Raw genomic sequence first — 15,227 nt, 5'->3', positions numbered from 1 at the left:
AATAATTGCTCTAAACCCTCACGCAATAATTTATGCATCTTGCTTATCACACTCTTTTAATTTTTTAATTTGTGATACCGCTTCCAGCAATATAAATAGGAAATTTTTTTTGAATACTGCAATGTTTATATTGCTTATTTTCAGTATCTACAAAAGATAGGAAATTCTACAAAAACATTTAAAAATTAGTCTTAAACCATTATGTGACACTCGTGAGGAAACCAAAATAGATTCGAATAAAGCAATGTATTCACAGTTTGAACAAACTTGTAATGCCGTAGAAGAATTTGATACAAATAACAATACAGCGGTATCTGAAACTAAAACTCTATTGGTTCAATACAAGAAATGCAATTTATTTTATTTTTAATAGTATGGTTTCCAATAATGTCCAAAATTAACACTATCAACAAAATATTTCCATCAAAAATAATTGTTCTCGATTGATTTGATTTCATTTAATCAATAAAATAAATATTGAAATCCAAAATTTAACACATTTTAGACGAAGCAAATGTGATCGCACTCAGTTTGAATATTTCAGAACATTCTCCTGAAACACGAATTCGGAAAAGAAAAATATATATGTATATATTCTGAAATAGCAAAAGATGAAGTTATAGAAAACCCGGTAGAGAAATTTATATATTATTTTTTAACACAGTTATTGTACAGATAGAAGATGTATTTAAAAGCATTTCAAATTAATTAGTGATATAAAAATTAAAGAAAAAAAACATGACTTAAAAAATGTAACAAAAACTTTGTAAAGTTTTATAACAAAGATGTGGATGAAAACCTAATCCAGGAAATTGTTTTGCTACGGGATATGATTTCGAATAAAAAGGATGCAAATAACACGCAAGACGTATTGTAATACATACTAAATAATAATTATAATGAATTATTTCTAAATGTATTAACGGTGTTTAAACTTTAACTTTTAAACTTTATGTTGCCAGTTATTACAAAGAGTGCTGAGCGCTCTTTCAGCAAATTGAAATTAATAAAGGATTGTCTTTGGTCAAGTATGCTTAAATGCGCTTGCTATATTAAGCTCGAAAAACAAGTGCAAAAAAAAATTGCAATTATTCTGGAGTAATTAATAACAAAAGCAAAACGACACATTAAATAAATGTGCAATATTAATATATGTTCGTGCTTCTAATTTTTTATTTTTACTTTACAAAAAATTTACGGACCCGAAGGATTTCTTGCATCCAGGCTTCTTTGTCGAGTAGCTCGGCTCTGCACATATGTTTCTTTCCAAGCATGTCTCTCTTTCATGCTTACTGTTATGTGATAAGTCAGTTTTTTTTTTTTTTTTTTTTAACCTTGGTATTATAAATAAAAAATAAACTATTTTTTTCTCTGTCTGCGCTGAAAACAATTAATACACGTACATATTTCAAATTCGTTATGCTTCTAAATATAAATGTTTGAACCATGCTGTCCTCATGTGCACTGAAAATGAATTTAAATTGACTAATTTTTGCTTTTAATATATTAAATCAAACTTTTAATTAAACTTAATAAATTAGATAAACTTTTTTCTAAAAATGATTTGCAGTTAATTTCTTTTGATAGTTAGGTTATTTTGGATATATTAAGAAAAATTAGCAGGATTGCCTGTCAAATCTGGAAAAAAAAAATCCTTGTATTTTCCCTATATATATATGCAATATTAGAGGATATGTGCAAAAAGCATTCATGTGTCTTTTATAATGCAATAACAATATTCCAGTTTTATTGAAACAAATATATCTTCTTCTTCAACAAATATGGATTGAAACAAGATGCAGTTTTTAAAACATTAAATTGTTTGTTTGTGTATTCAAATATTTTTATAGCATTCTTTACAAATATAAAATAATCTACTAAAAAGCCTCTTTCTCTTTCAGTTTTGGTAACATCACTAGTAATCAAGCACTAAGTAATCAAGCAAGCACTTTTGCTTCTTTTGATTATGTTTTTCATTAATTTTTTTAACAAAAATGAAAAGATTTTCACATAAGAAATTTACCAGTGGTTTAGATGTCTGAATGTTTTAAAGAAATGACTGAAAAATATTAGCAATATAAAAGAAGCTAATTTTAGTTGGATTCAATTTATCCTGACAAGCATTTATTATATTAAAGCATGTGGCAGATCCAAGAAAAAAAATTTAAATTGTAATCTATGTAATTTCTTATGTTGTCAAAAACTTTTAGAATACTTTCGCAAACGCTGATATTTCCTTTCCAATTGAAAGAAAAAACTTCAATAAAAATTCAGAAGAATCAATAACATCCAGGAAATTGGCACATCTAGCTTGACTATCATCAAATATTCTATACATTACTCACAGAATAATATCTATTTTCCATTAAGTAGATTTATGTTCATACTGAAATACTCAATGAATTATATGGTCCATAAATACCTATATCTAAAATATTACACAGGGTTGCCACTCAAATCTGGAAAAAAAATTCTCTGTACATATATTCAAGATACGAGAAAATTCGCAAATAACACTCATGTGCTAGCTAAAATGAAATGTGGTTTTAAGAAGTGGAAAAGCAAGGTAAGGAAAAAAAAATTTAACATTATTCAAAATAGCATATTAAAAAGATTTATATTTACATACAGAATTTTTTTTCACCCTTATTATCTATTCTTTATATATTAAGAGGGAAGGGAGGGTATATTACCTCTCATGCATTTTAATTGTAAGTCACTAAATAAAGGATTCATTTGAAATAAGACATTTTTGTCATCATGATGCAAATTGTTTAATGATTACTTAAAAAACAATACAAAGCAAAATTACTCAGAAGCAATTAAAAATGCTGTCTCAAGGTAATGAATGTAGCAAATGAGTTAGAAGATGCAAAGGGCAATATAATTTCTATTCAATTATACAATTAAAATATGACTGCAATCATTTTAAATCACCACAAAATATTTCACACACGTTTATGCAGTAGTTAAAATTAATTAATTGAATTTACTTATTACTTTATATATACTTGTATTGGTTTTCATATAATTTATCATCAAAGACAAAAAAATTATATGCAAATCAATCTATGAATAAGCTAATTACCATACTAAAAATAAACATTTCTAATTAAAAAGTAACATCTGCTCCTTACTACCGAAAACTCAAAATGCCCCAACTATTTTATGAACTGCAGAAATTAATAATGAGCTCTTGCTTATTTTCAAATTAGGCAATATAACAGCTACACTGTAATTCTTCATTGATATTATTGAAAATGAAATTCTGACATTAATAAATATAATTTCAAGACCTCCAAGAGGAAGGGGGGGACTTAATATGTCCACTCTCTTTTTCTATATGAATAATTTCATTTTTAATTTGTCGACACCTTCAAAATAAAATATCAATAACATGAGTTTTTTTAAAACAAAAATTGATTATCAGATATAGATATTGAATAATTTTACTCCAATTAAAATAATCAGCATGATGAATAAAAATTAAGCACCTATAATTTAGCTGGATATTTTGAGAATCTTGGGTCCAGTCATTTGAACATGTAAAACAATTATATCAAATGGTCACATTTTCCGTCTAAACTAATGCATCAAATTCCAAAATAATTATATGCACTTTGATAATTTTACTGTTAATTAGTTTAGGTAAATACCACCAAAACAATATTACATAATTGAAAAACACATTCCATGAATATAAAATTTTTAATTCATATCACGATTTACAAATATTCAAATTGCATATAAAAAAATTTACTCCAATAAAAAAGTATTTCTTATCAATAAATGTATACTGCATAATGTAGTATTTTAAACTATTGAGACAATGATTATCAATTGTTCAGTTTATTTGTTAAATAATGCACCGTTTACTACACAATAAAATGAATCGAGTGTATTTATTTACAATAAAAATAATACATTAATTAAATAATGGAAATACAGTTGTTTGGAAAAAATGCTGAATGATGAGAAGCGGTACAAATGAGGAAACAGTTCAATTACGTCTTGGAAAAATTGTCCTGGCCCGTCCACGTCCTCGAGCAGCTGAAATAATAAACAGTTAAGTAAGTCTAGAAACATTTCTTCATGTATACATAAATATGATAAGCTCTTTCTATAATAAAAAAAGCAAACATGGCTTCACAAAACAATATACTTTATTCTTTCATAATTATCAGAAGAGTTCATTTTTTTTTAACCATTAAATTTCTTTGTTAAAATCCTGACCTGTTAGAGATGCATCCAAACAAGAATGCACATAGCAGAGAAAAGAAACTGAGAAAACATTTCATACATATATAGATTGCCCCAAAAAGATTCGTGGTTCTATATGTAAAGAAAAATTTAGAATTGAACATATTTGAAAAATTATGTTCAGTTTTAAATTTAAAGAGGCTACTAACAAACTTAGATGGAAATATTTTAGAAATGCAAATTTCTATTTTGTAGCACATCATTCAGTCATCATGATTTCACAAATTTACTTTTCTTCCATGCCGTAATTCACTTCCATTAGTCAACATCTGTAATTTAGACTTAATAAAGAGAAATTGAACACTTATAGTATTACAGAAAAGTAATGCAATTCTGAACTAAAAATAATCATAATATTTGTTTGAAATTAAAAGCATGATATCAAGTTTCCTTAAAAACATGGTACACTTCAGTAATGAGGAATATTCAGAAATTTTGACGACTTATGCTCTATGTAATCGTATTGCAGCTGTATATACATGAAAGTATTAATACAGGAATAAAACTTTCAGCAAGATATTAAAAGTGTCAGTTTTGAAGATGATTTGTAAACACTTCAATTAATGTATTTGCCCACATTTTTAAATGCGTTAATAAACAGATCATTTACTGACCCTGCCCTTTTAATAAATTATTGTAATGTGTTTATTACCCCTGAAATGTACAACGAAAGGTTCATTCAAATACCAGAGAGGAATATAAAAAAGTGGGTTAAGTCAATAAATTTGCCTTGCATTTGTGAGGTTCGCAGATAGAAGCACGAATCCTTTTGCATAGATGAACGCAAAAAAATTTCGTTAATTAACACTTTTAAACAATGAAGACTATATAAACAGTTTTGAACAATTTTTAATAATCAGCCAACACAAAGTATATTTGTATGAATACCTACTTTATATAATGAAACTTTGCAACTATAAGGATATAACTAGATGCAATAATTAAGGGAATAAACAGTCATTCCACTTTTTTTAGTTCAGCCTGCATAATTTTAGAAAGGAATTCAGAAATAGAATTAGATAGTATTTTGATTTCACTAAATATAGTCTCATTATGGGAAAACAAAAGTCAGCACAACTTAAAAGTTCAAGTGAAGCCTGAATTCAAGCAATTAAAAATTAAATTACTAAAACAAGGATAAATTGATATTATTATATACATAACATACTTATTTTCTAATTTTTCCACTTTCATTTTTATAAACATAAGCTTAGTATCCTATAATTATATTAAATAAACTTATAGTTTGCTTATTAAATTTTTCCACTACATACTTTCAGTTTACTCTTTCATGCTAAAAATATTTAAAATTGTTTTTTTTTCTCTTTTGGGGAAAATACATTAATTGCATAAAATTTGATTCAAAGTAATAATTCAATTTTCCCCAAAGATAATCCATTTTTGGGTATTACAAATCTTAATAAAGTATAATAAAATTGAGACAAAAGCAGAAAAAAAAAAAGATAAAATTCTTTCATGAATAATCAAAAGGGAGGTGCAAATTTCCTGTAAATCCTCCTCTTTAAAAAACACACAAACAAGATATGACAACTGTATGTGTTATTTTTGCAGTTTATATTAATAATAAAAAAAATCCAATATCCAATACCACTAAGTATATTAAATGAAATACAAAATATTGAGCTGTCCCTAACTAATTTTTTTCCTCCAAGTAATTCTCATAAACTCCAGAAAAGAATTGCAACAAATAGGATTGTCTAGTTTAAGACACATACAAGCAAGTAACAAGAGCTTTACATAACTAAAAAAAAAAAAAAAAGCATTCAAAAAACATCTAAACAAAAAATAAGTACTTCAGATATTTACAGAAACCAGGTTTTATCGCCGAGAGAGTTACATTATATATAAAGAAGCTTAGCATCATTGGCACAATCTGAAATCGCCAAGTAAACCAGGGACTGTAAATATCCACAACTACTCAAAACAAAGAATATATATTATTACATAAACATAGTAAAAATTTATACCAGGTATTAATGTTTTAATCGCCTTTGAAATTAATTATTCAAAGTATATACATGTCAAATATACATATATATTCCTTGAGAAAAAAAAGTTTCACTTGAAATGGATTACTTCCATCAACCAATCATAGTCAGAATTTGATATCTTAGTTGTGCGAAATTTACTACAATATGCGCAAACCACCAAATTAGTTAGCCTGAATGCTATAAAATCAGTTAACAAAATTAAATAATCATTTATAAATTTAACGTACATATCAAAACGAATTTCACACGCACAATTAATTCACCTTAGTTTAGCTAGGATCAACTACCTCGAACGCCATGGAATTAAAAGTATAATTAAAAACGATCTTTGGTTAAGCCTTACATATAGAAAGACAAAGTGCCTACCTTGTGCTCGAAGAATGGCGGACTTTCCACGATTTCCAGCACCGACTCTGGTACCAGCTTTTTTGAACATGGGTGCGTTTTTCAACATGTCCGGCAAAATAAAGAACCTGATTTTACTACCTCTGATGTACATATTTTCCAACTTGCCAACTTTTCCGTCTCTATATGTAACTGTAATATCAGCCATATGACAGTTCATATTATCTTCGGCTTCTATCAGTTTACCGCGATACACCTCGCCGGTGACCGTTTCCAAAGTAATTATGTGCCCTTCTGCTTCATGGAGTATTTTAACAGGTACCCCGAGAGACATGTTTAAAATGATCACTAATAATGGGTTTCCAAATACAAAATATCAATACGAATTATCCACTTGAAATATAGCGACAAAGGCTGTTATACAAACAAGCGTCTGTACCTGATTCAGTTCAGTTCAGTTCGGTAGTGCTTTGAGATTTGTACTTGCCATTCGGCAGCTTTCGGCCGTATTCACCAACCGTTGTTAAACATCGGCTGATGATTAAACGCTGTTCAGCAGTCAAATCGGTATTCACCACACCAAACCCGTTGTCAATTTCCCCCTGTTTTCCCCCATTTTTTGATTCATGGACTTCCGATGATCACATTTGATCAACGGTTTTCCGCATGCGCAGTTCTCAAGAAGGACAACTGTTACATTAGTTTTCAAACAAACATGGAGGATTTAGATACATTGGAACTATTGCAGTTGATATCAGATAGGAGGTGAATAATTTACACTGACAGAGTTTCTGATTTGGATTTGTTAGATGAATGTGATTTTGTTTCCAATGCATTTTATATTTGAGAAGGAGAAATTAAGCATCAATATTTTACGAAACAGTGCTGTAACTACTGAAGAGAAATTGTGTATTGCCTTACGTTTTTTTGCTTCAGGAAGTCATCAACAAATAATTGGTGATTTCAATCAAACTATCCAGTCATCATGTTGCCGGGCTATAAATGAAGTATCTAGATGTATAGCTGAAATGAGGCCAAGATTCATTTACCTACCAAATAATGAATCTGAGCGACTTGAGGTATGTTTACATTTATCCCTTTTACATCGTTCATATGGGAATCCCTTTTTATTGTTATTATATCCGAGTTGATTTTTGATTATTATTTTCTGGAATTAAAATTAGAATCTGTCATTTGTATAATTCCGTGAACATTCAAATTTTTGAAGCAAAGGAATTATAATTAAAAGAATTTTCTAAACTTATTAATACCTTTTAGAAAACTCATCAAGTTTAGTACGATTATACTGTTTTTTGTCAATACTGTTTTACAGTTTTTTGTTCCTTAAAATACTTCCATTAAAAACATTTTATTGCATATTTTCTATCTGGTTAATCTAATGACTTGCTAATAAAATGTTATTTCATATCTATACATATTCATATCATTTGTGTAGTCTTATAGTTTTTTTAATTATGTTATTATGGCGATATAAGTTATTAAAAATTGATAATGTATGTATGTAATATTTTTTCAAATCATTTTTAATTAACTTTTAATATTACTTTTATAACTAGAATTCATCTGTAACAGTTTTTGCATTTGTTATGCTATAAGAAAATTTTCCCATTCTTTACATAGACAGTGTACATGTTAATCAATTTTAACCTTGCTCCTTTTATTTTTCAATTTTGTAAATCTGTAAAAATATAATAAAGAATTCAAGTATTAAAGATTATTTGCAATATAAACTTAACATTTTAATTATGCTTTATTCCATATTGAAAAATCTTATTCTTCTATCCCTACCATTATACCACTGTATATCAAAGATTACGGCAGATTTTTGTATGAATAAAGCAAGAAGGGTTTTTGAGAAACAACCACCTAAATAATAAAAGATTAGGAAAAAAAATATTCTTTCTGTAGAATATTTCCAAAGTTATCTGCAATCACTTACAAATATTTTAGAATGCACATTTCTAGTGATTGAGAATAGAATATCTTATGTCTTTTTTTTATATATATAAAAAAGTTTTAAAAAGTACTGTATAAATGAATTCTAAATTTAGTTACAAAAAATGGAATTTTTGTCTTATATCAAATATTATAATATTTAAAAAATTTAATATTATAATCAAATAAATTATAATATTTGTGTTTATACTATCAATTTTTAAGTATGTCATGTAAGTATTATTGTTAAATTAGCAATTTTTTTCATTAGTTATTTATAATATAATTAATTCTTATTTCACATTTCTCAGATTAAAGACTTGCAAAGATATGGAAGAAATAAGGAACAGCCTTTTCCTCCTGAAAAAAAAAAAAAAAAGAAAGAAAGAAAGAAAAGCAACAAACAAAAAAATCTTTTTCATCTGTCTGGTGATGATTATACAGGATTGCTTTTTGTATTTTTGAAACTTTCCTGTATGACTCATTTCCATGATTGTACACTGTTTTCACATGGGTATATAAGTTTTTTTTTTTTTTTTAGTAAATTGATTTTTTATGTTATTATTTATTTTATAGAAAAAGAATTATTGCAGTTTTTATTATGATTAATAATTAGAAATTTAAAGAAATTACTTTTGTTACTTATAAATTGTGTGATATAATAATGTGCTTAGTTACTCAATATAGCTAATCTCTTTTACAATATCAGTTTACTTCAGCTTTAATCTTCAACAATGTGTATAAAATTAACATTTTTTAAAGAAATCAAATTTTGACCTTTGTTATCTGCTGAAAATGATTACCAATTTTTATTAATGTTTTCCTTCTCATTACATAACAAATTTTAACATTATTTCTAATGTATTCTCTACCTGATTATTTTTTGAATTTATCTGTATAGAAATGACTAAATAATTCCTTATTCCCATCTTTGAAAATCAAATGTATTTTTAATTTGATGTTGTTCTTTTTATGATTTTTAGAAAATGACATGCATGTATGACTCATATCAGTGTAGTTATTTTTTAGTGGTTTTATGTGCTCATTATCTTATTACAATATGTATATGTATTAGAGAAATAAAAAGACACATATAGAAGAATTTTGTATTAAGAATCAGCATTAATGTTGCACCTCTATTGACACTTTCTTGTAATTCTTGTAGAAGAATTTTGAATTAATAATCAGCATGAATGTTATATTTTAAAGTACCTTTAATGGAACTTTGTTTTAATGCTTGTAGAAGCTGTAACTTCTCTGTCAGAATTTTCTTTTGTAATTCATATATGTTACTTTTCGAGTCAAATTTGAATAAAATAGATTTTTGTATACAGAAGTCCTTTTTTAATTTTGCATATTTTAAGACATTCTGAGAAGTGTGTGAAAAACAAAGAAAACAGATTAATTGTGATTTGAAAATTTTGGAATTTGAAAAACAAGTATAGATAATAACTTATCCGAGTTAATTCAAATTTCTACAAATTATGATGCAAATATAAAATTTTAAAAAAGAGGTTTTTATTTTAAAAATTCAACTTAATTTAACTGACAGTTTAATGTAACCTATTAGAATAATATTTAAGATGATTTCAAGAAAAAAAATTTTGTGAAAAATTCTTTTACTTTTTTGAAACATTTCAATTTGGATCATCTTTCATCAAATTTAAATATAGAAAGAGATTCCTTGTTTAAATACACAAGATCCTGAGTTGAAAAATTTGACAATTAAACAAAGGAAATTATGCTGACTTAACAGTATTTAGTTAGATGTTGTGCTCATAGGTTTATGATTTCAGGAAGTAATGATTGTCATGAAGATATGAATAATTAAAAACATCGTTGGAAATTAATATAATAAAGTGACAGATATTATTCAAGTATGAGTAGAAACTAAATGTTAAAATATCAAAAAATTAATAACTTTTTTGGTACAAAATCCTGGGAATAAAAAAAAAATAAAAAAAAAAAAGGCAAAAACTTGTTGAAACAAATGCAATTTCACATTAACTTGAAAGAATTAAAATATCATTACTAGTTTCTGACAGGCTAATCAAGTTAAACTGTGTTGCTTTTTGATTAAGTTTGAATCATCAAGCAGAAAGTGTTAAAAAATGTATTGTTAATTGTAGATGTTTTGCCACTCAATTTATTTGAACAAAAGTGAATGCTTATGATGTGCAAATTAATCATTTATTTCATTCAGGGATATCAATTCTAAAATAAGTATGGTTTTCATCAATATTTATATTATTTTTATGCAGATTTGTAATGGCAAGATTGTGAAGTACATGTTGTCAAACTGACAATTAACTCATTCAAATTTAAAGAGTTGTTAAATTCATTGTTTATAAAAAGTTTTAGATATGAGATACAAATGAGCTAATTCACTTCCCCAATAATAAAATATTATAAAAAATTATTGCATGAATATTTATTTTGGCAAAAAAGGCTCTTGTTTTTCATAAGAATTCTTCAATATTCATATACAATTTTCACTGACTTTTGTTTATAATTTGAATTTTCTGATTTGCAGCATACATTCTGAATGTATATATTCTTCTTATATGTATATATTCTGACATTTATAACAATAAATTTATATCTTTTTTAACAAAATATATGTAAAAATTTAATATTCTGATAGTTAATAAAAGAAAATTTTTCCATATTTGCTTTTCGATGGAAATAAAAGCATACCACAGAATAAGTATTTTTTACTTTTATTCCGCTTTGAGGGAAAAAAAATTATCTCAAACACTACTGAATATGTAGACAGCTAATACATATTTAAATATTGACACCAAAAACAATCTTAGTATTTTTTTTTAAATATAATATATTGTGGAAGTTTAAAACCTATTTGTTTAAAAATAAATGCTGAAAGTCTAATAACAATCTTAAAGAGAAGTTTGTAATATATGCTATAAACTTCATGCAAACAATTATATGGGATTGCCAGAGATATCATTGCAATTTAAATAACCTTTGGAAATTGAAATATTTTGTGTAAATGAAAATTATTTACTAATATGAAAGTCATAATACTTGTAAGCAAGATTTTATACACTACATTTTCTCCTCTTTTATTATATTAAAAATACAGGATACTACAATTTTTGTTAAATTCATTATTTAGAAGAAACTTCAATGAACTCCTCACTTGCGAAATCAGTTTGCAGCAGTTTGTTATTTCTATTGTTTATGTATATACTCTATAATTATATAAAAAATGTTTAAATATTTCCATAAGTAAATGAACTAATTTAAGGTTAATATGCATTTTTTTCAAAAATTTAATTCAGATAGACCTTTTGTAAAAGTTTAATTCATTGGAAAACTATTCAAAGCACAGCTAATATGCATATTCTCAATTCAAAAGAGAGCAAATGCTCAAATGTTTTATTACATAATAATAGAGTGGAAATTTAAAATATACTTGGTTAATAATGTATAGTCAGAGAAACAATCCTACGAAAAGCTATAATATCATGTAAGCAAATCGGTGAGATTATCACTAGGCAATATCACCTTCGTTTTCTCGTTTGATCCTTGTACACATCTGGGAAAGAAACAAAATAACAACAAAAACACGAAACAGCGCCACCCATCAGCTGATAATCATGTGATATATATAGACCAATGAAGATCCATTTCCGGTTGAAAAAGGCAGAAAAAGCTGATTGTCGTAACCTTGATGCTTAGTCGTGAAATTACCGTTCGTGAATACCAATGATCATTGGTTGATGATTAATCGTTGATCATGGGTTGAACGATCCGATGTTTAGCAACCGGTTTGGTGAATACGGCCGTATCTCCATTTCCCCCTCTTCCTATTAAATGATGCTGTGTTGAGAAAAAGCTTGACCATTATCGCATAATGACGCCTCGAAATTAAACAGAAAACGACAAACAGGTAAGAGATGGCACGGGAAAATAAATTCATGCAATACGTGACAATACAAGAATACAAAGAGTAAAACTTGACAAAAGAAGTTTAAGAATCAGAGAATTGCTGAAGAAATTTGATGATGACATTTGTTTTCCTCGTTGCATCTTCCATTAAATCAAAGAGCCAAGAGAAATAAAGTGATCCAAGTTCCATTCACTTTCGGAATTGTTCATGATATTTTTTTACAACGAAATAGAATATGTTCTATATCTTCAATCTCATTACAAGCAGGAGTGAACTAGTAAGACCAGATCTATAAAGCTTTTCATGAGATGGAAAGGTTCCAGTGCAAAAGCATCCATCTTTCGATTGGGAGGATATCGACGATTACTAGGTTTGATGTTTTCCAAGCGAGAAAAGGATTTACTATAGTTATTTTCTTTCCATTCATTAAATTCAATCCTCAGAATTTCATTTTTGATTTGCCGAAAGATATCTTCTGGAGATATTCATTTCACAACTTCAGAAGTTTCAGCTTTTGGAGTTAAACTATCCGCTTATTCGTTTTCTGGGATACCAGCGCGACCATCCAAACAAGTTCTAGAGATTTAATTTTACTTTGAGAAAGAAACAAATTTTGCTGAATCAGTGCAATTAGTCTAGGGGATTTATTATTAATGTTCTTAAGATCTTGCATGTCTAGACAAAACTGGGAAATTACGAGAAAAATTGCTAGACCTTCGCATGTAAAAATACTGTTAAGATTAGAGACTGATCCGGAAATTTGGCGTCCTGTTGTTGTATTGAAAATTGTCAGCATAGATAATTCCTTGTTTTTTGCTGCATCAGTTGCAATTAAAACTTTATTAATCCACGCATATGTTTTATGAGCTCGAAAAAGATTTCTTATGACTTCATTCGGCAAGTTTTTAGTTTGAAATGGTAAATCAGGTAAGTGAAAAGTGATTTTGACCAGATCTTCTTGGAAAGGAATAAAAAGTATGATAAAAGAACGGAAAATTTTAAGATTCGAAAAAAGAATACCGAAGAAAAATTGAAGTGAAACGAGTTTCTTTAATCTAGGTCGAACAACTGGAGATTGGAGGAGAGAGGTTAAGGCTGAATTCTCTCTAAATGTGGAATGTTTAATGTAAAATTGTGAAGCTAGAATTTTGAATCTGTGATTTAAACCAATTTGATCAGTCTTTCGATAAAGAAGAGAGATTGGAGTCCACTTTGGTAATCCAGTGGCAAGTCGAAGCACCGAACAATATAAAATTTCCAGATGGAGTAAACTTGAGTTTGAGGAAGTACAGAAAACGTGACTATCATATTCTAGTTGATGCGTTTACTACTTTTAAAAGATGGTGGAATCTGGCTCCGCAAGAGTTACCAACTATTGCTTTAATGGCGTTCAATTGACGTAAGGTTTTCTTTTTCAGGAAATCAAAGTGATGTTTAAAAGAAAGATTTGAGGCAAAATGAATTCCAAAAATATTGATCTTATCGTCCCAAGGTATTAATTCATCACCAATATGGAAATGTCTATTCCGAAATTCCTTTTCATTTGAAAAATTGATAGCTGAGCATTTTTCTGGTTTAATTGCAAGATTCCATGTCTTGCACCAATATTAAATTTTACATAAGGAATTCTGGATGTTGTCAATTGCACTATCCATATTATGATAGAAACTTAATAGAAAAATGTCATCTGCATACACATACCAAGAAATATCGGACGGTGTTATTTCAAAAATATCATGCATGTAAACAGTAAAATGGAAAGCCCTCAAAACGCTTCCCAGAGGGATTCCACAGGTAAGAGTTTTTTTGGTAGGATGTAACATTTTTCTAAGAGACGAAAAAAATTCTGTCATTAACAAAATTATATATCCATGTAACAAGGTTACCTCGGAAACCAAGATGTATAAGTTTTGATATAAGGCTGTCTCCCCACACTGGATTATATGCTGCTGTAATATCAAGTTTAACTATTACAATAAATTTTATATCATTTTTGACATTAATGATATAATGAATAATAGATTGTATATAGTTGCAATCTTTGTGATGTATAAACCCAGCATGATTGGGGTGAAATCTTGATTGAGAGTATTTGATAACTCGATTGAGCACTATGCGTTCAAATACTTTACACATCACAGATGTCAGTGAAATCGGACGAAAGGACGACATTTCTTTTCTTGGTTTATTAAGTTTTGCAATGGGAAATTTGTTTTGCAATTTTCCAATGAGCTGGGATCTCTTGATTCAACCAACTGTCATTAAAGATTGACAACAAGTATTTCAATAAAAACTCGAGGATTTCAGAAGTTTTGCACTGATACCATCTGGACCAGGGGATATATTGAATTAGGCCATTCTTTAAAAGTTAAGGGAGCAGTTAAAAGTAAAGCATTATAACTTTCGTTTTCTTTTGTTGAAAAATCAAAATGATTAATAACCATCGTTTGATAAAAGTCTGCAAAAAGATTTGCCTGGGCGGTTGAATCTGTAACAAGATGAAATTAGAATGCCATGGAAATTATCTAGAGCCATTGGCCTATTGGAGATCTTTTAGTTATCTTGTAGATTTTTCTTGCATCCTCTGCATGTTCGCAGGTTTGATCCCAATAGTAACTTGTCAATTTTTAACTAATCGTAGTTTTGATGACCATTTTTTGTATTTAATCCAGTAATCTTTGGAAGTTTGCCCTAGCAAGACGTAAATAAAGTCTTTTGACCAAAAACATTTGGCATTTATT

At 27.8% G+C, this 15,227-nt stretch overlaps 1 protein-coding gene across 1 annotated transcript; it reads right to left on the bottom strand.

Moving 5' to 3' along the window:
* Positions 1–3,883: 3,883 nt before the first annotated feature.
* LOC129959524 (small nuclear ribonucleoprotein Sm D3-like) lies at positions 3,884–7,088 on the bottom strand. The gene is made up of 2 exons (XM_056072395.1): positions 6,639–7,088; positions 3,884–4,050 (listed from the first exon to the last, which is right to left on the bottom strand). The coding sequence occupies exons 1-2, from the start codon at positions 6,949–6,951 to the stop codon at positions 4,001–4,003; spliced, it is 363 nt and encodes a 120-aa protein (XP_055928370.1). The 5' UTR covers positions 6,952–7,088; the 3' UTR covers positions 3,884–4,000.
* Between the last annotated feature and the right edge of the window lie 8,139 nt (positions 7,089–15,227).

The sequence above is a fragment of the Argiope bruennichi genome, chromosome X1 (assembly GCF_947563725.1).
Source record: "Argiope bruennichi chromosome X1, qqArgBrue1.1, whole genome shotgun sequence".
In the NCBI taxonomy this organism is placed as follows: Eukaryota; Metazoa; Arthropoda; class Arachnida; order Araneae; family Araneidae; genus Argiope; species Argiope bruennichi.
The sequence above is the reverse complement of the archived record's forward strand: the minus strand, read 5'-3'. Positions and strand labels throughout refer to the sequence as shown.

Bases quoted from the DNA above. Each gene is read 5' to 3' on its own strand.
- LOC129959524 (XM_056072395.1), bottom strand. From the start codon at position 6,951: ATGTCTCTCGGGGTACCTGTTAAAATACTCCATGAAGCAGAAGGGCAC. The intron at 4,051-6,638 runs GTAGGCACTTTG...TTATTATTTCAG, and splicing joins CGCCATTCTTCGAGCACAAG to CTGCTCGAGGACGTGGACGG.